At 38.7% G+C, this 26,834-nt stretch overlaps 1 protein-coding gene across 2 annotated transcripts; it reads right to left on the bottom strand.

Moving 5' to 3' along the window:
• Positions 1-590: 590 nt before the first annotated feature.
• LOC143345559 (uncharacterized) lies at positions 591-25,285 on the bottom strand. 2 transcript variants are annotated; one of them, XM_076772821.1, is made up of 3 exons: positions 25,211-25,285; positions 4,605-5,793; positions 591-4,520 (listed from the first exon to the last, which is right to left on the bottom strand). In XM_076772821.1, the coding sequence occupies exons 1-3, from the start codon at positions 25,226-25,228 to the stop codon at positions 4,102-4,104; spliced, it is 1,626 nt and encodes a 541-aa protein (XP_076628936.1). In that variant the 5' UTR covers positions 25,229-25,285; the 3' UTR covers positions 591-4,101. The 2 variants fall into 2 exon arrangements, with proteins under 2 accessions (XP_076628936.1, XP_076628935.1); XM_076772820.1 differs by having other exon boundaries at positions 591-5,793.
• Positions 25,286-26,834: the final 1,549 nt, after the last annotated feature.

Raw genomic sequence — 26,834 nt, 5'->3', positions numbered from 1 at the left:
AGTACCCGATGCAATATTATTAAGAAAATAAAAGCTATTTTAAGTTTCGTAAAATGAATTTAGTTTACGAAAATGTGTGTTTTTTAAGGATATAAAGAACATATTTGCACTGTTACAATGAAAATTTTTATATTTTATTTTACTAGAAATTGGCCTCAACTTTCAGGTATATCTAATAGGTTTAATATTCAAAAAAATTTTATATACAATATACTACAACGTTAATTGATGATTTTAGGGCATTTTTTAGGTGTTGCAATATAATATAATTGTACACATATGTTAAAGACATTCGCTTTGATTAATTCATAACGTTTAGTTACGTCTGTCAGGAAGAGGAAGTCCAGAATTTATTAGTCGCATTTAAAACTTCCATTGTCAATTAATCAACGCACAATTGAATTGCAAAACGACACGAAAGTCGCGGAATTGAGTTCGTGTACGGAAAAAAAAAACGCGGAAGCAGTAAACATTTTTGTTATACTTACGATTCTCCCCGACGCTCTTACTTTCTTTCCTGCACGCCAAACGATCGCGAGCCTATAACGCTGAAATTATCAGGTTTCGGGAGAAGAAATAAACAACTCGTACTCGTTACAGTATATCTTTCTTCGATCACGTTTACAAATAATACAAAAAAAAAACAACTATAAACGTAAGAAACGTTTTCCTTACCGACACAGTACTGAACGTATAAATCGCTAGGTAGCCGCTAAATATTAATGCTAACGAAAAAGTATTTACAATGTGAGTAGAGAAGCGCATATCGACGCTTCTGTATGGTACCATCGACGAGATAAGTACACGCGTTACATAATCGTAATCGCTGGATTCGCGATTACACATACCCATTTCCCTGGACGCCTCTGAAATTTACTCGGCTAAGGGTTCAAGCTCGCTGTTAATAAATAGATACGATAAATATAACGAACTTGACAATTACCGACCCTGTGGCAGAGTTGGGCTAATTTTATTTCCAAATAATTATGGAAAATATTACTTTATTTTAAAGTCACCTCCTATTATTTCATACGAACGTAAACAAAATTATGCACGCTTGTTTATACACGAGACCTGTCCTTTTCAAATGGAACGAATCAAGTTACAAAGGTGGGAGATTTGAATCGTGAAAAACACCCATTTCATTCGTAACGATCTAATATATTTAGGGGTGGAATTTTCGAATCTTCGAGTTTTTGTTAGTCCCATAGATTGAATTTTTAAAAAATGTGTATTAGTTGTTCAGAGATAAAATCTGCCCGACTCTGCCCAGTAGTATCGGAGAAAGCATTCGTAAAAGTGCTCTAATGGCGGACCTTTCCAATGCGTGTGAAATCTCTTCGCGTGATCGCGGGGTCCACGCCTTTCAATTCGCGATCGCAGCGCGGATTTCCACCGGGCACGTGTACGCGAGCAAGTAGCTTTCCACAGAATCCGCGTCGTAGGACGCATTAGGTTCGAATCGATTCTCACACTTGCGACAGGGAATGCAAATAGAAAGTACGTCGGAGTTGAATAGAATGTCTTTATAGACCACGCCAATGAAAGTACAGCCACTTCCCTTTAGACGATTCCAGACCAATCTCACTTTAGGCAAGTTTCACGAGGTCTCCTCTAACTTTGTTGAAAAACTCGATTTCGTTCCTGATTAGGAGTCTCGAATGGAATATCGAATTATACAAGCATCGAGCAAGTGTTTGGATTAAAAAAAAAGAAACCAGTTAGTTATACGAACGTATTAGCAATCTCGAACTCGCGGGCCAAGAGAATCTTATTTATTTTATGTTACGAATTTGGTTCATTATCTAAGTTTGGCATTCTTTTGATCGGTTTCATTTGCAATCGGCTGGGCAAGGTCTTTCATGGTCAGTCGCTTAAAACAGGTTTTCTCGTGCTCTAAATAATCATGAATATGTGAAAAATAGATGGTAGAAGGTTTATCTGGTACAAATGAATATTGTATGTATCGTTCAATAGTTAATACGTGTCTAAATAGAATTTAAATTTTCTGACAATAATTTTACCAGTGAAAAGATGAATTCGGAGTCATTCTTCGTAGCACTTTTCAAGAATAGAAGAGTCTATTTCAGTTTTAGATCTTAATTTAATTTTCCAATCAATTACTCGACAAGCTCTTACGCTGTTTGGATGAGCTTCTGCGAAATAAGGGATTAATCCTATCCTCTGTGATTAATTGTCGCGTCATCGTTACGACAGCGAATGTTTATGTGGCTCGATCGGTGTTTTGTAATCAAATCAGTTGGTACGTGGGTCGGGGAGCGTGTTTGCAAAGTTCGCGTGCACACGATGAATATATTTCTGGTCATGGTGCGGAATCTGTGCTGTGTAGCATGTTACCGCGCGTATCGACGCGATGAGAAATTGCTGCGGTAATGTATCTCGTGTACGTCGAGTATTGCGTCAGGTCATTGGCTTTCACTCTCTAACGCTAATCGGTTCCGACGTAGTCAATCGAAAACTGCTCAAAATTGGTCTCGAAATTGATGTTTCTAACGTAGTTGCAAAGTTTTGTGAGTTTAACGTTCCGGTTGTTGTTGGATGTTACGAATCTCGATTTTGTATCGTTATGAAATAAACAAAAGTTTATTCTAGACTGCATTATTTCAATCTTCTGACATAATTTTAAAATTTTCTTGTGACTCAGACGTAAAGAAAGAGGTCTGAAATTATTGTATGTTGGGATACCACCACTCGAGAAAGAATTTTTATAGGTTAGGTTTAATTACACGGCGTAATAAAAACGTTGTTACCATTCGCGAGGTCGTCAAATGTTAATAGCAGAAACTGTGTGTTAGTATTCTAATAATTATGGATCCTGAGACCATTTTTTGCCGGGAGACCGCCATTTTAAATTATTTGCGAGCAAAAACCTTTGTAGGTTAGATTTAATATAGAGGCTGAGTCCGCATTCTAACCACTTTGTATGTAGAATTTGGTTATATTGTATAATAAAGATGCCATCACTATTTATGTGTTCATAAAAAATAATATAAACTTTATAATAGTAATTTTCAAATTTGTTGAAAGAAAGAAAGAAATTCTACTATAAAATGATTTTGTTATGTTTGTCTAAATTAGTTCTAAACAGAATATAAAAATAATATGCTTCTGTATTTGTTGACAATGTATTAGTAAAAAGAAGGTCAATCACTTGTTACGTAAGTATTCGTTTTATGAAAAGTGGTCGTATCTCAAATACTAATTATTCAAGACATACGATCATTACCCAATTTTTGTTACTTTCGAAATACGAACTACATCTACAAATTTTGAGTCAGAAATTTCAACTCTGCATATAGAATTATTTTAGACTTTAGGACTATCACAGTATCAACGTTCGAGTAGTATAGTTTGTGCTTTGGTCGATATTGTCAACATTGTTATATTTATGCAATTTCACCGTTGATGTTCGTAACACGAGAACTCTGTTCCTTGCTTCTTAAACATTACAATTCATTCTTCTCAGGAGCGTACTCTGTTTAGCAAACTGTTCCACGTATAATGCATACGAAATCTAACGTGCATACGTCATGTAATTATGTCGTTATCTCAGGAAACGTCAGTCACCCATTCGTTCGGGCTCAATTTTCATTTCAAAATCACGTATCAGTTACAAGTAATAATAGCTGTCGAAACTTTTGAAATCCTTCGGAGGATATTCTTTTTCCTGAGCGTGGAATATCTGGAACATATTATTCAATGGTTTCCATGTATCCTAAACATCGTATAATTACATCGCGTCTACACTAAACACCGTGCAAGAATATCAAGAAACGTTTCGACGAACACGTTAAACCATAAGGGCTAACACTGATAGATGAATTACTCGAATAGCAATTTTTACAAACAAATTAAAACGGTCATTTTATAAAACGTTTCGATGGTTCTTCGATAACGTTCATCGAGATATTCAGCACGATGCTAGGTTGGATTCTGAATAGGCGCTCGCCAGGCCCACTGACAGCACCATCTCGCCGGTGAAGTGTCGCAAAGGGCCTGGGCATCGAATAGCATAAAAACGTTGGTAGGGTTGTCCCTAAAAATTTCTTACGTCGTAAAGACTCACGATTCGAATAGCGATCAGTAACCGGCGGCACTGGCTCGAAGGTAGTGATCGATCTGTCCAACGGAAAGCGGTGCGTTGGCTGGGTTGGAGGACCTTGCGGGTGCGACGTAGTAGAAGGATTGTGGTTGCGTCTGAGACTCGAGGAGCTGGAGCCTGTGCGACTGCGCCTGTTGCTGTTGTTGTTGTTGTTGGTGTCGTTGTTGCTGTTGCTGTTGGCGTTGTTGCTGCTGAGCGTAGAGCTGCTGCGACTGCTGGAGCAGCTGAGCCTGCTGCTTCCGGTACAACACTTCCTGGGGTTGGCTAACAGCACCAGCGGGGGCGGTTTGGGCCAACTGGGATTGCTTATAAAGCGGAGACTGACGCTGGGACTGCTGGGGCTGCTGGGGCTGAAGCTGCTGGAGCTGCTGCAGTCCAAGGTAGGACTGGGGCTGGGCTACGAACGGTTGGAGTTTGTGACTTAGGGTGAAGTCACCCACGGTTTGGGGTAGTGTCTGATATAGTTGGGTATTGTACTGACCAGTAGAGGGATCGTACACCAGCTCCGACTGGTAGATGGGGTCGCTGGCGGCGATCGACGATTGACCGGCTAATTTAGCTTTCGATGGTTGGGGCGATGGTTGGACGGGCCTGGGACCTGCGGGGACGCCGACGGTGTTCACGTATCGTTCAAGTTCAGCGGCGAAGTCTAGGTGAGATGAGCTAGACAAGGTGGTCGTGCGTAGATTGGGCGATACCGTGGCTGCCGAGGGTCGTGTGTACGCTAACGCCGGACGTTCTGTGCTACTAGGGGACACGTACTGGGCGGCGACTTGCGCAACGTGGGGCCGGGGTGTGATTGCCACCGATTGAGGCTTCGGGTGACGCGTTACTGGCCGACGGGTCGTCGTTTCGAGGGCTTGATAGGTTGGCGTGGGTTGGGACCGAAGAATCGGCGACGCTGTGCTCTGGTATTGGGTCGTCGAAGAGGCTAATCTGTAGAGGCCAGGGCTAGCGGTGGGCGCTGGCTCGTAGAGGGCCGACGACGGCGTCGATTGAACATAGGCCGATTGTTGAGGGGTCCTGTAGGCGCTTTGTCGCAATTGAGACGGTTTCACGAGATCCTCTTCGCCCAATTCCTGGCTAGCGTCGTCGTCCAGTTGGTATTGTGTTTGGAAGATCGTCGTGGGCGCTCGGGTGGTTGGCTGTTGGTAGGTTGGTCTCACTGGCAGAGGACGCGGTATTGGCCTCACAGAAGGATAGTTGGCTGGTCCGTTTAAGTCGTCTTCCTCTTGTTTTTCTGCGAGATCGTCCTCGTCGTCCTTAGGCGCGTTCGGATCGCAAGGATTACCAGACACGTACGTAAATTCCCTTTTGTTGCCGTCAGGATCGATGTATCCATATTTGCCGCGCACCACGCAATCGGTACCTCGAGTTTCCTCTTTGAACGAACCGTCCGCCGCCTCGTAGCCGAACGTGAAAGATCCGTCGTCGTTGACCTTGTTGTAATTACGAATCGTCTGTACTGGCGGCGGCTTGGACGGGTGCAGAGCGTCCTTCGAACGTGGCGAAGGAAGCGCACGAGTACGCGGTTGGTAGATTGCTGGGTTGTAGTCGTCTTCAGCTGCTTGGCTGTCGTCTTCTTCGTAATATACCTGCGGTTCCGCTATACGTGGTCGGAGCTCCGCTCGTTTTGCTTCTATTAGCAGCAGGAAGCATGCCGGGATTACCTGGAAAGTGAAATTGTTCAATTAACATTTGCCCAGCCGAAACGGTAACAGAATTGTTTGATTGTTCTATTACGTAAGACCGATCAAATATAATCTGCGTATGATTTATTCGTGAAATTTTTCGCATTTGACCGGTGAAATAGACCAGAAACGATATTCGCGTTTTGCTCTTTAATCGAAATTTACTCGTATAAATTATATTGTGTTAAGATAGTTATCTTGATGAAATCGCCTATACAGTGTTCGGCCACCCCTGAAAAAAATTTTAATGGGAGATTTTAGAGGCTAAAATAAGACGAAAATCAAGAATATCAATTTGTTGATTGAGGCTTCGTTAAAAAGTTATTAAAAAATTTCAAACCATTCACGGAAAAATTATTTTCGGTTGTGGAGGTCAATTAAAATAATTTTTTATGAATACACATACCTCCGAAATTCTACGCACTTTCTAGAAAAAAATTCTTTACCGAAAATATACTGTATGGCCGGAAATGTTTCTATAACTTTTTAACGAAGCCTCAATCAACAAATTAGTGTCCTTATTTTGGCCTCTAGAATCTCCCATTAAAATTTTTCCTAGGTGTGGTCGAACACTCTGTATTTATCCACGATACTTTCATCAGATACCAATTGCAGAATACAAATTTTTTCTTCGAAAGAATCGATTATATTTTTATATTTTTTCGAGTATTCTATTTAAGCGAATTCAGGGCCTCTCCGCTTCCTCCGCAGTGATCAAGTAGAAACGTTCGTTGTACGTCAGACGCGTTCAACTAGGAATCTGTGAGGGGTTTCGTGTTTAACGAAGGAAGTGCGTGTATCACGTCACACGAGTCGTAATCCAAATTGCTGGATTAGCGATAGAATGTTGGCAAGCGAGCCCGTTATTCTAGTTTCCAGGCACGAAACCGGATCTGCATCAGGGCACGGTTTATAGTCAATAGGAAACAGAAGATGGCGAGGAGAGAGCGAGTTTCGCGGATCGGTGAACTCCAGTACGCGCGAATGGCATGTACGGCAAAATTCCTTATCGTTTGCTCGAACCAAACCTAACGTTCCTAACCGTTAAAACGAACGCCACGAGCCGGCCAGACCAAGGAAGGAAAGTGTTATAGACAGTGTCGGTGAAACGTTGCGATACACGTATATACCAGCACCCGATGCTATCTGTACTATTACCAGAACAGCTTGTAAAATATTGTTTTATTATTCGAAGCAACAGAATGGCACTGTACTATCTAACTGAGATTTTAGAACGTTGTAGTTTCAATATTTTATTTTCGTGTCAATGTTAACTTTTACGTTTAGGTTGACTCGCATGGGATTTAAGAAATAGAATCCCTGCATAATTTTTCTTGATTTTCTGATAGAACAGATTTTTTTACTTTTTCTTTACTTTTTGGGCTCAAACCACCTCAAAACATTGAGAAATGCAAAGAATAAAAGATGGTTATTAAGATGTTGAACTTTAACCGATGACGATACTGTTATTTTGTTGTACCCAACAATAGTCGGGAAAGTAGAATGTGGTTTTGCAGGAGTAATTTGACAATAATGACATTAGACCGCAATGCTAGGACTCGTACCGAACAGCAGGAAACAAATTAGAATTCGCGGTATTTTGGGTGTTTCTGCCCGTGAGAAATTGTCGTTGTAAAACGCGGAACGTTTTGATTTATCGCGCGGCGTGCAATCCAGACACTGAAATTCAAGGAACTGAGTTATGCTTTGTAAATCATGTTCTTCGACGTAAATGTGAGAACAGTGAACATTTAAAATAGGATGTGTTTTGCAATTCGACTTCATTCACTTTAGATCTTGTAAAGTAGGATACTCGCAAAGCGTCAATTAAATTGTATCCTGATATTGAACCGTTTATCTCGCAGCGGATGCTATGAAATGTGAATATGTAATACAGAATTTAAGTAATACTATAGATGATGTGTGACTAATGGTCCAATACTAGGAAAGTAGAAGCGTACATTCATAAGTAATATTTTCTGCATTTTATGAGCAGTGTTCTCTCGAGAATGACGTTAATGATCTTTCTTTTAATACAGCATGAAAGAAGCTCCTTCATTAGTAAGGCAGAATACATAAAAATAACCCATAATAACCTCGTGCAGAAAACGAATCCATCCATCGTAGGAAAGAAAGGTCAGTAGTGGAAGAAATGATTAGTCATGTCGAGTCGGACGTCTGTTAGTCAGTCTTCCAAAGGTCTGACTCAACACTGTCATATTCTACTTGCTTATACTCGTACTATTTTCCCCATAGACCGGGACTGCCTCTTCCCATACAATATTGATTGCTATTCTATGTCTATATTTGGAATTTTGAGCTTGAAAATCTAAAACCACCTGATTCGAAGGTAATAATATTATTGTATACGGGTAGAAAACATATAATGGAAGTAGAGTAAGAGAGAAACAAAATAAAAGGGAGCAAATGCAGATGATAATGTTATCATTAGTGTACAGGACGAGATTGAGTAATCAGTAATATTAATCCTTGGCAACGCTATCATTAATTATTAGACTCAGACAACCAGCTATTTCATCTTTTCACATCGTAGTTATTCAAGGTCTTTTTTTGACTCAAGTAGATTTGATTCTGAAGATGTTTTCTTTCGAGTCTTGTTTTTTAAATAGTAGCTATCATTTGCTCAACTCTCCCAGATGAGAGATTTGGTCTCCATACAGTATTTGGAATATCTAATTGAGTGGCAGAAACATGAAATATGGACCAACGTCAAATGGTCAAGGTCCAACATAATCTTCTGAGTGAAATTAAACCTTCGCTCCATTAACGTCTCCATGTTAATGATTTTACATTCTCATTTCCATACCACTTGGGTCCCCTTGTAATACTTTTCACAGTGGTCAATTCATCCTTGGCAATATTTTATATAAAAACAATATCAAATATATTGTCAACAAACAACGGAATAGAATTTAGAATTTTATATACAAATCATAAACTGATTAATACTAGAACTACCGAACTGGTCAAAATGATTCATTCGTAATTTCTGATAAAAATTTGTATTACATTTTGCAAATTTCTATGGTTTTTTTATAAGAGAATGATTAAACATTTATTTCCATTATATTATACATTTCTTCAAGTATCTATCATTTTAATTTCTTCAGCATAAATGAATACGCTATAATTATCGGTAGTTCTCGTGTTAACGCTGTCCATTAATATCTCGAAGCCAGCGATTCCGCGAATTCTCATTTCCATATCGTCTGCCGATACCGTTCCCCTTGTAATACTTTTTGCCGTAGTCGATTCATCCTTGGTAAGTTTTCCTATTATGAGCAAGATTTCCCATGCCCGTCTGGCTGACCGTACGTCCTTACGACAAGACGCGGTCCCGACTTCCGGTAGAGCGACTCGGTGGGAACCGCCCCGGCGCACACGTGTTACGTAATTTCTTACTACTCGGTTGACCCGAATACGGGGCGAGGCAGGATTATGGCGGCGTGCTTACCGTGAGAGATTCAGATTCAGAGCGTCGTAGCTCGCCGCGTTGGTTCGCTACGCCGAGCCGTCGCTTCTGGATCTCCTTGAACCGAGCCGAGAGCAAATGCTCGCACAAAAGACAAGCCGCACCACGCCTCGCGACGACCCACAGGAAACGCTTCGACTGTCACTTTTAACGTTCGTTCACAGCACGCGAAACGAATAAAGGCCGCAGAACACTCGACTATACGACGAACGAGCAACTCGACTCAACATAGACACATTCGCGTCATGATAAAACGTATTATCCATATGATCAATTTGTTCTTCTTCCATGTGAGAAGACATTTATTACAGTTATCATAAGATTATCTCTATTATCTCATTATCTCATTATCTCTAAGTTATATATTTGTTTGAGTCTCTTGCATCGTGTTTGTCAAACGTTTAAATGTGTCTGTGGGAGTCGTTCAGAGTTTTTGAGCGTCTCACGAATGTGTCTTAATTCGAAAAGTATCTACAGTGAGTAATGATTCAATATAGGTAGGCGTGTTGGTAGGTTGACCGCTTTCCTCAGGTAGAAACAACTGGAATGTTTATATTGTAAATAGTACTTCTGACTCGAGACGAGATTGTCCTCAAGGAAATGGGTTTATCAGTTTCCTAGAAGCATTCCTGGTATTTACCTCTACTTCAATTTCTTTCGTAGAGTCGCGAAATGTTTAAGAACATCGGTGTTTGGAAAGTAGTCTTCGATCGTTTGTCGTCGTGTCACGACGTGCGGAATTCGATGTAAACAATAACTGCAAACCTATCCCACGACTCTTACTTTCTTACATTAGCCAAAATTTATTTGAATCATCGCCATTTCTGAGTTTTCCATATATTCCTCGATAATTGTTAGTGTATTGAGAAGAAATACCATCTGAACAAAAGACGTTACCTCGATAAACTACATCTGTGGAGGATAAGACGTCTCCAAACCTTCTTTTGCAAGAATGTTGGTAAGAATTCTGTACTAGTTAAATGACGGTAGCGTGTCGATTGATAGGCGGTTGCGTGTCGTTAATCTATGGTTCAGTTGTATCCTGATTCGCAATGGATGACGAGAAACTATTCGAACTGATGTAACAAAATACCGTATTGTACTTGCATTTTCTTCCTAAAATTTACCTATCTGAAAATTAGGATGCGTCCCACAAGCAGAATGTTCCTCATAATTTGATCCATTTGACACAAAGTTGGGAAAAATGTAATCTTTCTTATTAAAATATTTGTACGTAGAATCACTTAAGAAGTTTGAATCTTTGAATCTTTCATCTCTCAACGATCAGAATATTATTCGCCACGGATAATAATTATATAAATCATAATTTTACGAACACGATTCTTTCTATAAAATTGTCACACGTTTGTCGACTTACAGGAAATACTGTCGTTTCAACTATCACTTTCAACACTTATGCAGGTTCTGTGGCACCGATAATGGGGTTTCCGTTATTTGCAATTGTCGTGCAACACTCGATTCTTTTTTTATTATTTAATATCGCCAGTTATGTATTTTATTGTCCCGTTTGCACGAGTGTTTCTTTTCTTTCCATGCTCTTTCGCGTTCTCTGCGTGCAATTCACATCGTTTTATAGCACTTTCCTCGGTTACGTCGCTGCGAACGTTCGAACGTCCTTAAGCGGATCGAGGGAACGCGCAAAAACCACCGATCATTTTTCATGCTTAATGCATGACTATATTTTATCGAACGTGTAACACGGATTCCTTCTGTCTACGCGGTTCTATCGAGTTTCCGATACGAGGGAACGCGTATCGGCGTATAAAATTACACGACGTCTTGTTTTGGTATGCCGCGGTATGTAGAACCAGCGTGGAACCGACGTAAGAGAAAATTCTTGCATAAAAGCATGCTACACACCTTCCAGCGCCCGCAGAAAGCGACGCCGTTTTAATTACTGCTTCCATTGCTTGTGCATACCAGGAACGTTACGTTTATGAAATAATTGTCTCGCGGAGAACGGTTCCTTTGATTCGTTGCTATATTTGCACTCGTTAATGAGTTAATTACATCCGGTGATTATCTTCGTTTTGATAGTTTATATCATTCAGCAACTACAACCGTTGACCGGTAATCAGATTACATTTTGTTTAACATTGGAGTTTTGTATCAAATTATCCTAAGAAATTATCAAAACATAGACTGACACTCATTTGAACATAGAATTATTCATTCGATCGAGAGCGTTAGAAATCTCAACAAATTAAATATACCAATTCCCTCTGGTTTTATTATATTCCTGACATTAAGTTTCTCTTATTTTCTTCCTTTTTGTATACGGTGTCGTTAACGTTAGTTTTATACAGAAACGCTTAGTAGAAAACGACTTTCCAAAACAAGGAAAAGCTATGGTCGAAGCCTTTCGCTTCGAAGGCAAAGGATACGCATGCATGGCAGAAAAACTTGACCGTTCGAGGAGTGCTATTGCACTTTGTTACCAAATGTCAGAATTATGGTGAAAAGAAACGTGCAGGGAGTTCTGAGAAGCTTTCGCTACGAAACGAGCGCAAATTGATTCAAACAGCTTCCAATTCTACGAAGTCTACAGGCAATAGAAAAAATGGCTGTGATTTACATATTTCCAAAAATAATGATTAGTGAAATCTTGTAAAGTGTTTCGTTTTATCGTCGAACGAAACTATTCGAGATTAGATTCTGCAGACTGCCATCGCGAATGCCTTCGAGTGGAGTCAGATTGTAAGTCGACGATAATAATATCGATGTTGTCGGAATATTTGAGACGCCTTTGGCACATGGCTCGTCCTTGAGACTGTGTGATACGTCGTTACAAAACTTTCGAACGATACGGTATGCATCATGTTCCTCGAGCGTGAGCCGATTAATTTCCGAGCCGTGGTAAAACGCTATTCTTTCATTGATGGGCCCTGGACAACGCGTTCGACGCTGACGAAATACTGCTCGCGACCGAATGGACGTTTCGTAACGACGTATCAGAAAATCGAAGGTCATCGTTGAAAGATCTGGACGCCCATTAGGCCACGGATTGACAAGCCGATACAGACAGTGGTCGAATGAAAAAGAACGATTTAGAAACGGTGAACTGCCTCGGGTGTTTTGTATCGAAAATCTTGATCTGTTCGTGACTTGGTGTTCTGATTCATGTCCTGATATATATACCAGGTGTTTTATAACATGTAGTACCTACTTCACAGGAAACATGAAAAGAATGCAAAAAGTTCTGTCTAACCTTGTTGCCCGAGTCGTAGCTATTTTCAATTCTCACTAAACCAACTACGAACATTGGCGAACTTCGTCGGTTTAAAAAACTTACAGACGTCCACGTTAAGAATAAAAAATATATCGTGTTCTTGTACTGTTATGGAACTACGGTCAAGGATATTTCACTGTTTGTGAGAGTGAAAAGTTACTAATGGGTGTGTCCACGGCGACGAATGTTTTTCTTCTTCCAATGCGTGCGTGCAGTTGAAAGTGAAACAAAATAAAAAAAGAATTCCCCGAGACCTCTAGTTATATTAACCGCGTATTTAATCATCCGCGTCAAGGTAACTTCAACGTAGCGAATCGATGTTTATAGCGTAAAGATTAAGTTACAATGTGTAACTGTAATTATTTATGTCTGTAAAATACGTTCTACCATTCCGTAAACGTACATACGTTAAAACTAAACATGGTCTAGTCGGGAAGAAATTATTTTCCACAATACGACGCGTCAACTTCTTACATCGTTGAGGAAACTAACGACACCCTAATAGGCAATATTTCTTTCGATTCAACCGAGATATTCGACGTTAGGTTTCGAAATAGCAATTCTGCTGCACCTAGATTTCTTTCCGCTTCATATATTTGAAAATTGTTGCGTAAAAGAGATGAATAAAATTCAGCACTCGAATACGTGTTTATAGAATCTCGGAAATTGATCGGTCAATAGAATAATTGAATGCACAGAGTCACTTAGATACTCCAATAATAACTGTGACTCCCGTTAAATCTTTTATCGTGGCATTCACTTTATTTTGTGAAAGTATTCCTGTCCTGAGACGCAAGTAAGCTTTATTAACCCTTTTAATGCCAGCTTGTGTATCAGACCACACCCTGCTTGCGAAAATTGCCACGTTTGTCATTACTTCAACTCTTCGGAACTGTAAGTTGTCAGAACGAAGAAAAAGAGTCGATTTAAAGTCGACAGTTTTAAACGAACATCGATCAGACACGTTATTAAAAAAATTATATATCGAAGGAACCTTTGCACCTTGCGAATAAAGATATCTTTGGAAAAGACCGACGTATCGTAGTCGATCGAACGTTCCTCGTGAACTTTGGTTGCAAAACAAGGGATAATTGAGATCATTGAGTTTGCAAGTAGCCAGGAAGGATCCACTTTTTTTTTCCCTCGCTCATTATCGAGCCAATCATCGACGGGGCCCGATTAAAGTCGTAGGAAATCAGAAGAGCTCGCAACTGCGTCATTATTCTGTGGAGCAGTCAGGCTCCGATAGCCTGGCCCACTGAAAGCGTGTACAGTCTAATGACTCTCCATCTGGTCTGGAAAATCGTGACGGCGAGGCAGGGCTCTGTAATCAGCGTTAGAACATGCCAGTCACATACAGTGAGAGGTACGGATACGTTCGGTCGATCCAGTTGGAAGCAATCGGCGCGGCCTACCACGCCTTGTCTAGCCCTCTAGCTCTGACTTTCCAGAGAAAGGAAGAACAGCACTACCGCGTAAACCTGTCCGATTTTAAAATGCTCCTAACGAAAGTAAACGTTATTGGTTGGTCGCTCGCGGTTGAACGCGGATGGTTTGCACGTTTCCACGGAATCTCGGTCGGTGCCGTTTGTTGGCAAGGAAACGGGACAAAATGATATGAACGGACGAGATCGTTGCAATCCCTCCGGGGAATTGAATTCACGGTAGACATTTTGCAACACCGGTTCGAGAGAAATGCAGGCAACGCCTTCGGAGAAGGGTAGAAGTTACTATTTTCAGTTCCCGTTCAGGAATTCCGACGTGGAAGTTCGACGTTCGATTTAAACGCCTACGAAGAACTCGTACGAACGATAAATTAAAGGGCAAATTATATCGTGTAATTTAGACGTTCAAACTATCGACGTTTGATTGGCATCTAATCTAAGTGCTTGAAATAAACTCAAACATGTCAAAATAGTAATTTATAGCTTCATAAATGTAGAATGTTTTAACCACTCTGTTTTGTAATAATATCGAAAATTTAATATTTGTCTAAGATTGCACATCGTTGATTAACGTTCTACCGAGCATACCGTGTTGCTACATCGTAATCTTTCGCGATGAAGATTTTCTGGATCGACCTTATCGGAATAATTACACGCATCGGTTTGCAAACGACAGGTTGAGAGTGGTCGAGAGCGCGGTAACCAACAAACGATCGCTTTCACGGTGAAGGTAAACCGTTTCGTTTAGGGGAAAAAATCGCGGTGCCGGTTAACTGGTCACATTTTCAGGATAGTATTCACGAGCAATGCGCGCGTACGCGTAACGCATACCTGATCCAGATACGGTTAGGAGAGCCTCGCGTTTGATTATATCGCGTTACAAGGGAGGAAGTAGTTAAAATGTCTCGAGCTGACTTTCCTCGCTCGTATTTCCGTAGCGGAAGCTGCGCACGATCGATGACCAGCTTCGGATTAATTTACCTGACAGCGGGCTTTAATTAGCTGACCGACGTAATGAATAGACCTTTCGTTGGGCTCAGGCATTACTATACATGGTGCAACGCGTGCCGATTAATGCATAAGAAACATTAGGCGAAACCATTAGATTATGAGGCTAATTAGCGGCGAAATGTAGCAGAGCGTAAGCACGAACAGAGATGAAAAAATTTTTTATATAGATAACAATTTCGAATAACGAATGAACGTCAAGCAATGTAGACGTTTCGTTCGCTTCCTGGTTAAAGTAATCTTTTAATTATGGGCTGGAAATTATTCTAATTGTATTCTGATATTTAATAAATATTCGTACACTATTGTTTAATAAATGTTTAATAAATTCTGCACAAGTCAGGAAATCGTATATTTCCTGTAAGTAATTGCTCGCAATGAAATTATATTGTTATCGTATCGATGTAGAATCGAACACTTACGAATTGCAAAAGAATTTACATCCTTCTACACACGAGAAGGAAATGAATTCAAGTCTGGTTACTATTCACTGATTTTCATCTCATCTGTTCAGAATGCACTGAATCATCGCCTGGGAGTCGTATATGCAAATAAAGTAACAAGCGAAACTATTATTTTAACGCAGTGTTTGAAACAGTCAAACTGTGCAATAATGAAATCATAAATAATCGCTTAATATAATTTAGTACCATTCTGATGCAACGGTAATTACTGTAGCCTAGTGTGCCTCGGGCCTGCGTGAGTCAAGGATTCGTTCCAAGGTTTCTCCCGAACGAATTTACTTTCGATGTACCTTGATGAGATTTTGATTAATACGATTTCATATTTTGCGCAAACGTTAAATTTTTTTTAGACACGTGTCAGTCATATAAAAATATATATCATTTTAAAATAAAAAGTATCGGTGTGCTCTTCGAAAAAACGGGTAGTTCCTTCGCAAAGATCGAACGTTAAGAGCAAAAAGAAAAACAAATTTAATGATAACGTGTACGTGCAATTGCTCGAGTGATGTCTAATTAATACCCAAGGATAATATTTTTAGTGAAACGTTTGCGTATATATGAAGAAAGGTGCATTAACACGAGTATTATTTTTCGAGGAAACAATTCGAGTACTCGTACGTTAAGGGTTGCGAATTCCTATAAGATTGTTCGAATAGTGTTCAAGTGTAGTGTCGCCTAAAGAGTCTATGCTGAAGCTGTTATGGCAGCGACAGGTGTATAACTCATGGTGTATTTCTCAAGATCCGCGACAGGTCGAGGGGCTGCGTTGGTCGCGAAAGAGGATGCGAGATGACAGACGTGTCGTCCTGTTTCCCGGCAGTATGTATCCGACGGAAGCGCGAAAGATGTGAAAGGTTGCGCGAACGTGCGCCTATGAATGCTCCGCGCGGCGATTGTTCGTCGCGTTAAGGTCGGGACAAATATTTGAAAGTGTAAAGAGCGAAACGTTCCCGTTGAGAAAACCAGGGCCTAGTCAAATGCACGAGGAAAAAGCGTATAGTCTAAATATGGTTTCGCGTAGAGCAGCGAGAGTGAACGTGACTCATTTCGTATGGGCGTCGAGAGCTACAGCATTGGTATGCAGGACCGTCATGCCCTTGTCTTATGAACATAGCCGTCGTTTGCTATTGCGATCGCTTTTTCCTGCGTTCGACGCGGTTGGAAAGTCGCCAGTGAATCGAAAACTCCGATGGGCTATTGTTGATCGTTCTGGGTCTCATTATAGTCCCGGTTCAATGGACCTTTCACTGCCGTTTGAATATTATACAATGGAATTGGTTTGTCGAACCTTGCTCTTTCTTTCGATCGTAAGAGCACACTTTTCAGAGACGACTCGATTTTAAAAAATATTTTCTATTGTATAATATAGATCTATGCTTTTAAAATTTTTCTTGTTAGAAAACCACATGAAGGATATCATAAAAAAATTCACTTGAACTGAATCGAGGTGCTTTCTTTCTTTCGATCGTAAGAGCACACTTTTCGGAGACAATGACAAAATAATTTAAATTGTACGAGGTATTTCTATAAAACAAAAATCACATAAGAAACTTCGCTCGAACAGACAAAATAATAAGTACTAGTAACTGTTATCGATGATAATTGCTGGGATCATTATTGTTCAACATGCAGCTGGACATGTACGAAGGGAATAATTGGAAAGAAGTTTCTGTCGAGCGTCTATCAAGGAAGCATAGGAAAATTAGATACCGCGCGTACGAGCATGCCGCATTACTGTGCTACGGACCAACGAAGCATGACCACGTTTAACCCTTGCCTTGCATTTTCACTCTCGCTGTTTCTCTCGCAGTTTCCCACACTTCATTTTGCATTTCGTTTCTCACATTTCACCGCCGCAGACACGTCGAAAATTTCTCGTGACTCGAGAGTCGGTGCACTGGCAACTACCGATGCGTATCTCTATAGAAACGAAAGAATATGTAGCAAGGCGTTGAAAGTAAACTGTCGCTTCTCTTGCACGGTTGAATAAATGGCATTGACAACGCTGCCAGACGGAAACTTTTATATCGACGGTTTAACATTATCTGTCATAATTTTGCCTGCTACCAATTTAAATTCTTCACAGGTATTCATATAAGTGTGATATACTCTCTCTATATGTACAAAATAAATTCGTAATTGGTCTAGACAGACACTGTGTCGCGAAATTGCGTGAAAGATTTCGTTTTCGAGAGAAGTAAATTTAAATATCACCCAAAGCATTGCAAGTCTGAACAACATTTAAACAAATAGTAATGTCTGACGCTTGATTGTAAGAACACAACTTTGCATACGAGAAAACAGAGATTTTGAACAATATCTTGATTAAATCCGAAGCTTCCTTTGTCAGTTTCGAAAACGTTAGCATGCTTGCGTAAACTAATTTACGATGATAAAAAATTTAAGATTTCGTGATAAGCTAGACAAACGTTGCCCATAGTTGTAGAATGCATAGTTTTCGATCAGGTAGTTTGGAGTGATTTTCCCAAACGAAATTACGAAAGTTTGTGGCAGACATAGTTCATTTAACGTCTAATTACGTTCGCGGATTATTCGATGGCGGTGAGACGCAAGATCGAGAAAGTCTGCGTTAGACTGTTAATTAGGAGGATTTGTTATCGTCATAGGTTTCTGATGAATACGCCGCGGGTATAATGAACCGAAGGTTCTTGCGAGGCTCTGTGCGATACTTTTCGTAGCAAACGCGGTTCTTCCTGCGTTGAACTATTTTCGCTCTCACTTTTTCTGCGGCTCGGTTGTCTAATGAGCCCGTTCCTGCGAAGGCGTGCAGAAACGGGAAAGTCCGTGCTAAAACGCCGTTTACTGGAAACTGTTACCGTACCGTATCACGTTACGCCAATTTCCTAAAGCAGTGGTTCTTAACCTTTTTAAGCTTACTGCACGGTTCAGAAACGCGATGGATAATTAATAGCACGCAATACCAATTTTGGTACTTGGTTAAATTTTACTTGCCAGCCTACGCTATTCTTTGTCTTCTTATTTACCAAACAAATATATCATCTAAATTTTAATCTCTCCAAGCGATTTCTTTGTTCCATCGAAATATTAATATTTTCATTATTATTTGTCATCTCTAGGAATGAGTTCTCGAGATCTCAAATTTGTTTCTCGATTGTTTGCTAGTTCCCAATTCAAACTCTCTTTAGATCTACCATTCTTATATTTTATTAAATTTTTATCACCAAATGATTACTTTGTTTCATCGAAATATTAATGCCTTCATTGTTATCAAATAATTTATAGAAATACTAGAATTCTCGAGATCTCAAACTTTAGATCTATCATTTCTAGATTTTCTTGAGTCGTTTCTGTATTTATTGAACCAGAGACAATGGCCTTTCAAGCATTTTGTTAGCATTTGTCAAGCGTTTCAATCAGTTTCTTTTGGTCGTCCTTAGCTATTGAATATAATATCGGTCTGGAATATAATGAGTCAGTGTTAGTGGTTTCAAGGTACATTAAAAAAAAGTTTAGAAACCTAAAGTTGCAGCCAACTCGCGGACGCGTTTCAACATTCCCGATTTGTCCTATTTGATGTCGGCTCGGGACGTGTACGGTTGTTCCCGTTTAATTTAATTACAGGCTGGCAAATTGCTCGGAAACGAGTCGGCGAAGACTTTACCCAACGGAACAGACATCGTTCGATTTAATTGTTGAATTTCATTAAGATGCCATGGCGAGTTTCTTCCTGTTGTGCAACGAGGGAAGCGATCGTAAATCTTTAACCCCTGTCGTTCATGGGCGTGTTAGATCTCGTACATTGATTTTCATATGTTCCAAAACAGTATGCAAACAATCTTATTTGTTACTTCACGTTTTTGTGCATATTGTCATAGAAAAAATCAAACTACAGTTATACAGGGTATTGGGCCACTCCTGGGAAAAATTTTAATGGGAGATTCTGGAGGCCAAAATAAGACGAAAATCAAGAATATCAATTTCTTGACTGAGGCTTCATTAAAAAGTTATTAAAACATTAAATTACAATATTTCAAATCATCCTGAAAAAATTATATTTAGTTGCAGGAGTCAATTACAAGCATTTTTGGTGAACAGACATACCCCGAAATCCTACCCACTTTCGAGAAAAAGATTCAGTACGAGTGGAACTTTAAACGTTAATAACTTTTTAACGAAGCCTCTATCAACAAATTAGTATTCGTGATTTTCGTCTTATTTTGGCTTCTAGAATCTCCCATTAAAATTTTTCCCAGGGGTGGCCAAATACTCTTTATAGACAGAGAAAACTGGTGTGATCGTTAACGTGTTAATAAATAGAAAGTTGATGTATTCGGCGTATTTACGAACTGCAATAAAAATAAACAGAATATTGCAGCGATTATAAAAGATATATTTTATGAATTATAAAAAAGCCTGACAGAATACTTTCGTTTCACTCGATGACATGAAAGTTAAAATTGAAAATAATTACGCGAATGCAACTGTCGACTGCTGCGTAACTTAATGCAATGAAAAATGCAAGGAAGAGATTAATGAAATGTTTAAACGAACGTATGGACGCCTGCTGGGATAAAGTAATATTCTAACATGGAATATGAAGTATTGCGTTTTCAATAGTCATGCCTTAATACTTTTATATGTAGCATGTCGGGGAGAATCGATTTACGTAAAGAGAAACGTATAGTTCAATTTGTAAAACAAATGTAAGCGCATATTGCATCGTTGCATCAAACAAAAAACTTATGTCATCAAAGGATGGTCTCTCACAGGTAATTCAATATTTTTCTAAAAGGGAAACCTAGTTTCTAGGATCACCTTGCAATATATATACAATTGTTTGGTATAAAATTTACAAGAGTTCATTGAAAAAATTAATTTCGTTTCTTTACTCGTAATTTTTAAAGTACAACACATAGCTGTCAAAAAGGTTTACTATAATAATTCTAACTATAAAGAGTTTGGAATGATTCAGTGCGCCAGAGTACCAAAAATCGAGTCGTTTGTCTCAAACAATGGAAAGTTATAATCGAAAAGGTTGACGACCATTCTAAGCAAGCAGGTATCATTTTTTGAATTGCTATAAGTATTCGTGGCTCGGTAGAGAGTAAGTGCCGATGCTTGATGACTGTCTATAACCGAAGAAAGCAACTGTGATTTACCCCCGAGTCGTATTAGCCTCGCTTTCGCAATTTATTGCGGGATAGTTTCTCCGTCATTGGTTTCTATGAGCCAAATCTAGGTCTCGGCGACGACGCGATCAAAATCGATGCATCGTTGTTACGAGCCGCACGTTTCTGTCGTATGTGCGATCAAATGTGTCGATTTTTATCGATAGATAAGACAGGTTCGCGTCGATGTCTCGTTTTAGTTGTATTATAATCATTTTTTTCTTTTTAATTCTTTAATTTGCTCTATAGATCCTTGGGAATCTTGATATTCTGTCAATGATAATTTCAAGAAAGTCAAATATTTTAGACGTGTGTCATATATAATCATCTACAATGTGCCAAGAGTACAAATATAGGTACTTATGAAACTCGTCGATGGAAAAGTACGTTGTAGTCATGGTGCTTGAGAACAATGCAATTTAGGTTAATTAATAGCTTGGTTCACGGTAATGATTCTTCGTTAAAAACGTTTATCGTGATGTGACGTGCCAGCAGCTGGGGTTGTTAAAGGCTATACAAATACTTTAACATACCTTCTATGCATCGTTATAAATGTTTACATTTTCACAAAATTTAATTATACGTTTTTAATATGTTACCGATGATAATTTTAAAAGAATCAGATTTTAATAAAAAGAATAGATTTCTAGATATGTTTTTAAGAATGCAGCGTAGGTTTCAAAAATTTCAAAGTAATTAGTACACAATTGTTAACGTGAGGCTCGTTTTTCACGATTTTTCATTATTCTGCCACGAGAGGAATAAAATGTCAGTTTTGCAGAAAAATATTTTAAAACGCGTATCTATGCACGTATACAGCCATCGTTAAAAGTTTACAGCAACGTAAGTGTAAGTGTTTCAAAAGCAGGAAACGTTTTTTCCATCCATAAAAACTCAGTATTCCTGCTTGTGAAACCTTTTCGTATTACGAGTTCGAACAATTAGTGATTACCGCGGTACTAAAAATGGTAGTTCTACTAATAATATTAAAATTTACAACGTTTACTTTAGTCTAAGGCTACGTTTTATCTCCGAGACAGTTCATTAGAAGCGTACCGTTAAAAGTACATGGCAATTGTATAGAAGTTTTGTTATGCTGTGTTATGGAAAATTATTGGCAGTATTTCATAACCGTGAAATGAAATAGAGAGATTTCACTTTAAATGAATGATTGGAAACTGAAGAGTTATAGGTTCACATTATTTAGTATTATGAATACTAATAAATCATTTTAGCTGTACATTGTATAATACGTAATTCAGTTATATTTATTTAATAATGCTGTCAATTTCGCTAAGAACGCTGTAGAAGGAATCAGAAATTATTTAATATAGAATAGAACTACAAAAACAGTCTAGTGAACGGGACAAAGTATCTTCAGTTTTAGACAAAAGAACCATCCAATAAAGTTAATATCATTATTACCAATCTAGCCAGGTATGAAACTATAATTTAATAGAAGCGGACCGAAAGAATGTATGAAATATTCATGTCGACTTGCCGCGGCGTGCCTGTTTCGATTGCGTACATCCACCATTATTTATGATTGACCAGTCAGAGAAAAACGAAAGTGAAAAGCGTATCGTTCGATACTCGCTATAGAAATCGATCTATAAACCTAATGATGCAATGCATTTTGACAAAATAGATAGAAAGTAAAAAAAGCTCATGCACAAACAGGTTACGTTTCAAGAAGTTAAGCGAGCATCTTATAAATAATTTAATGTGAATAAAATTGCACGTTTTCATAAATTAATTATAGTTGGCATAAATCGAAAGAACTGCTTTCACTAATTGTAATTTTTTGAGTCTATTTTACTCGAACATTGATTTATATGTTTCATGACTGAGTAACGTTTGACGAAATTGACGAAGTTCACGACACTGAAGTTAAACACTGGTTTATCGCAGTAAAATGAATATATAAAGTAACAGGTCTCGGACTAAATTGGTGAAAGCTATAATAAAACATGCCAGTTTAGCAGATTGCAGATCTTTCATCACTTGGTCCCGTATTTCCTTCGACGACGTTTCTAACAACTTTGAATAAATTTGAAATGTAGAATAAAGATCGAGTCACAGAAAAAATTACAATATCGTCAGTGGCAGATTACTAGGATATTAAAATGTTTGCAATGAAGTGGTTAGATATGAACAGGAATCATCGTTTGTCAAATATTCAGAACAAAATAGAGAAACTTTTACGGTTATGCTACAACCGTTTTACGCAATGAAGAATCGTTAAACTGGTTTATAACTGTTGTTCAAATAACTGGAGAAAAGAATTCACAAAAAGGGACAAGAAGAGAAGAATTGAACTTGAGTGGTTAGTCTCGAACGAACAATCGTCGCAAAGGAAAAACGGAGAAATTAAAGTTTAAGTCGCGTTTCTATATGCGTTTTCGCACAATTAATTTTTCGATCTCACGCGAGAAGTTCATAAGTGAAACCCGGAGCGGATGAAAGTTCCCACAGGAATTAAGGAGGAGAGAATGCTTCTTTGAACGTGTAAAGAAAATGCTTTCGTTAATTATGATTAATTTTCTATGAATGACGACGCGTCGGCACCGAAGGCGACACAAAATTGCATCACTTTCGTTACTCCATATACATACTTGTTAATCCATAACGAACCGCAGTCGCATCAGAGAATACATAAATAGAACGGAAATTGACCAATCTCTATCTCTTCGCTAATAAATAATTAAAGTCGTTCGCGAATCACCGTTTCTGCACGAATAGAAATTAACGGGAACTTATGATATTATAATAAATATCACGTTTGAGCGCTTTCGGTAGATCCTATATTTTATTACAAGAGACATCGCTTTCGAATTTCCTAGATTTAATGAATTCGTTTTATGATTTACAAAATAATTGTGCAGATAGATACAGTTAGACGATTGTGTAATTCATCTTACGTTTCACTTTTTCTTGAGGTATGTTCAATCGAAGTGGGTGTATAATGTAAGTCTCCGACCGAAGAAAACAATTTTCTGTTTTACGAGTGGTTTCAGCGTCGCGTGTACATGGGGGTTATAATGGATTATTGTTTCAAGAATATACGTGGTAACAGAAATTATTCACTGCTACATGGGTGTCCGCCGCGACTGTGGGAAGCATAGATTTTTCCATTCAATAAAAGTTCTGCACAACTGATTTATTGTGGGAATTCAGAAAGTGTATAGCAGTTATGCGTGAAGTGAATTTATAATTCACAATTATTTAAATATTTAAAAATATATTATTTATATAATTAGCGGTATTCAGAAATAGTATAAAGGGAATTATAAAATAAATAGTTAATTCTTCCCGTATTAGTATGGTTGGGAGTTGAATACAGATTTTTAAATACTGAACCAGCTATAAATACCGTAAGATACGTATCGCGAAATGAAAGTTTCGTATCGGTGGTAATTAATCTTTTTCCTATTAGCAGATATCGTGTTTAATGCGAGCAACGAGGAATTTAACTATAATCTGTAAACGTCACGTAACGTTATTTGTAAACACACTCACGAAAGTCTATCGAATGTATTCTGATCACACTCCATTGCATAATTTTCGACAGAAGTTGACGCTACGAAACCAGCGCGCTATCACTGACCCGGCATTGAAGTCTCCGGACGTGTCAACACCTCGAACGTGATATTTCAAAATTCAGTATAAAACGGAACCCTTTTTTCTTCGCCATTGTCTATAAAACTGTAATTCCTGTTCCAAATTTTTTTACGGTAACTTCTTACAATTCCGTTCAGTTTATTAATTTAGTCGAACAGTCGATTCGTACAAAGTTTTCTAAATTCGAACGAGTTACATAACAAATTGGAGTAAAATATTTGCTATAAACTTAGTGTTCGTTATATTGAGTTGAATACTTTTTTATAGTCAATATAATCGTTAGTAACGTCCTGTTCGAGGATACGTTCGTTGTATTTAAACTCTTTCTATTTAATTTTATTAAACAAAAATTGACAGACAAATATTTCGTGCCCTATCGTGTCCTTTTAGTCGACTATAAGTGAACAAAATCTGTACTTTCATTGACTTCCTGCACGAAGTTCTAATTCAATAATAAATTTTAGCAAAAATCCTATCCCGGTTAGTATCTCAAATTAGCGAAGAAAATTATAGCTATATTCTCTATCAGGTTTCATATGTTACAATTCTAAATTTTGGACTAAAATATTTATACAAAAAACAACCTAAAATCACTGTCAGGGGCTGCGTCGAAAACTCAACGTAATTTTCACCTATCAAACATACTATATCGAATACTTGATCCCATCTATTATACAAATTAAACACTCGACAACAATAATACTGTATCAACTTCACAGTACGTCTTTCACGCGCGTTTCATTCGTTCTCGAAACACGTACGGAAACTCGACACCTCGATTGTCTCGAGTACAAAGTGTCTAAAGAGTAGACGACCGGATGTTCACGGCGTTAAGGATCCTGTCAATGGGAACACCGGCGGGGCAGTTATTCGACGAAACAATGCACGATGGCTGGACCCACCCGCGCGAAAGGCCGCGTGGAAAGAGATACGTAGAGGAAAATTAGAAAAGTCTGCGTACATACCAAAGATATAATCCTCATGGTGCACGCGTTGTGGACGAGGAGATTACAAGTAGCCGGGGATCGATCCTCCGTGAGTTTCACTGAGAGAGTGCAGTCGTATAGTACGGAGCTCGGTCCTTTATAACCTATACGAACGGTTTTACTTATAGTGGGGGCCCCCGCGGATAGTAACTCCGTCCTCTTCGACGGCGTGTAACACCCGCAAATTAGACTCCCGGAGGTCGTGCGTCGGCATGGCCATTGCCAAACCAGAACGTCGCGGGCCTGACATTGCCAAATTGTATCGGAGTGCGTGAACGTAATCTGCATTATGCGAACGCGCGCCTACCGGCGTGAAACGCGTCCGGCCGGCTGGATATAGGTCGACCTCGCACGGAGATCGACAGATTTACAATCGCGATCCGATAATCATCTGGTGATCTTGACTGACAGAATAGTGCAAACCCAGCCACGATTTCGCGAACGTGATTCGGGAGTGTCCCATTTTTCTCCCAGACGTAGAATTTATTGTAACATTTGCCGTGGAACTTCGATTATCTGCACTGTCTCAGAGACGAATGTTCGGAATAATCAAACAATTGAATTTTGAATTTTAGAGAATAGTTAAATGCTTATAAATCAAAGTATCGTCAGGCTTTTTTAAAGACCCCATGTTTGGAATAATCTAACAATTGAATTCTAAATTTTGGAGAATGTGACAGTAAATTCTGTTAAAGTATAAATTCCTATAACTCCATTGATTAATAGCGTGCAATTTTACCACTTACAATGTAATTGTATGAATGATTAGAGAACTTCGCGAATGTATAATTTATTACACACTTAGAACCGATACCATCGCGCGTATTTATCATTTTAGTAAGACAGACGGTAATGAAAGAAAGTAATTGTGCCACGTTTGCTTTTAATGTCATGTATGAATACTTAACTTGATAATACAATAATTACTGTTGGGAAGCGTTCAAGTTATTATGATAGCTGAATTCATTTCTTAGAAGGAGGAAGTTTAACACCGGAATTTGACATTCTGGAAGTATGATTTAATTACGTGTTAAATGCGATGAATGGTCTCGACGCGAATCCCCACGGTGCATCTGTTGGAAGAAAGTAGCGTTGATATCGCGTGGCGCGATCGTCGATGATATCTGTAACGCCTTGAAAATGTTGCATTTTAATTTGGGAGAGTCGTTGTAACTGATCCTCCTACTTCACACGCCGTGTATGGAACATTCGTGGCCTTTGAACCGCTAGAAGGCCAGTTTCACTAGCTTCTAGTAACGCATTAAATATACAAAATATAATTAATTAACGATTGTTTGTTCGAAATGCAATTTTTATTTCTGATTCCTCGACAATAAGAAAATATTGAAACTAGAAGAGAATTTCGATACTATCGAGGTCAATTTGACGTTATTATACAGTGTGTTCGGCCACTCCTGGGAAAAATTTTAATAGAGGATTCTAGAGGCCAAAATAAGACGAAAATCAAGAATACCAATTTGTTGATGGAGGCTTCGTTAAAAAGTTATTAACAATTAAATTCAAAAATTTCAAATCGTTCTGGAAAAATTATTTTCGGTTGCGGGGTCAATTACAATCATTTTTGGTGAATACACATACTTCC

This window comes from Colletes latitarsis, chromosome 9 (assembly GCF_051014445.1).
Source record: "Colletes latitarsis isolate SP2378_abdomen chromosome 9, iyColLati1, whole genome shotgun sequence".
Taxonomy (NCBI): Eukaryota; Metazoa; Arthropoda; class Insecta; order Hymenoptera; family Colletidae; genus Colletes; species Colletes latitarsis.
The sequence above is the reverse complement of the archived record's forward strand: the minus strand, read 5'-3'. Positions and strand labels throughout refer to the sequence as shown.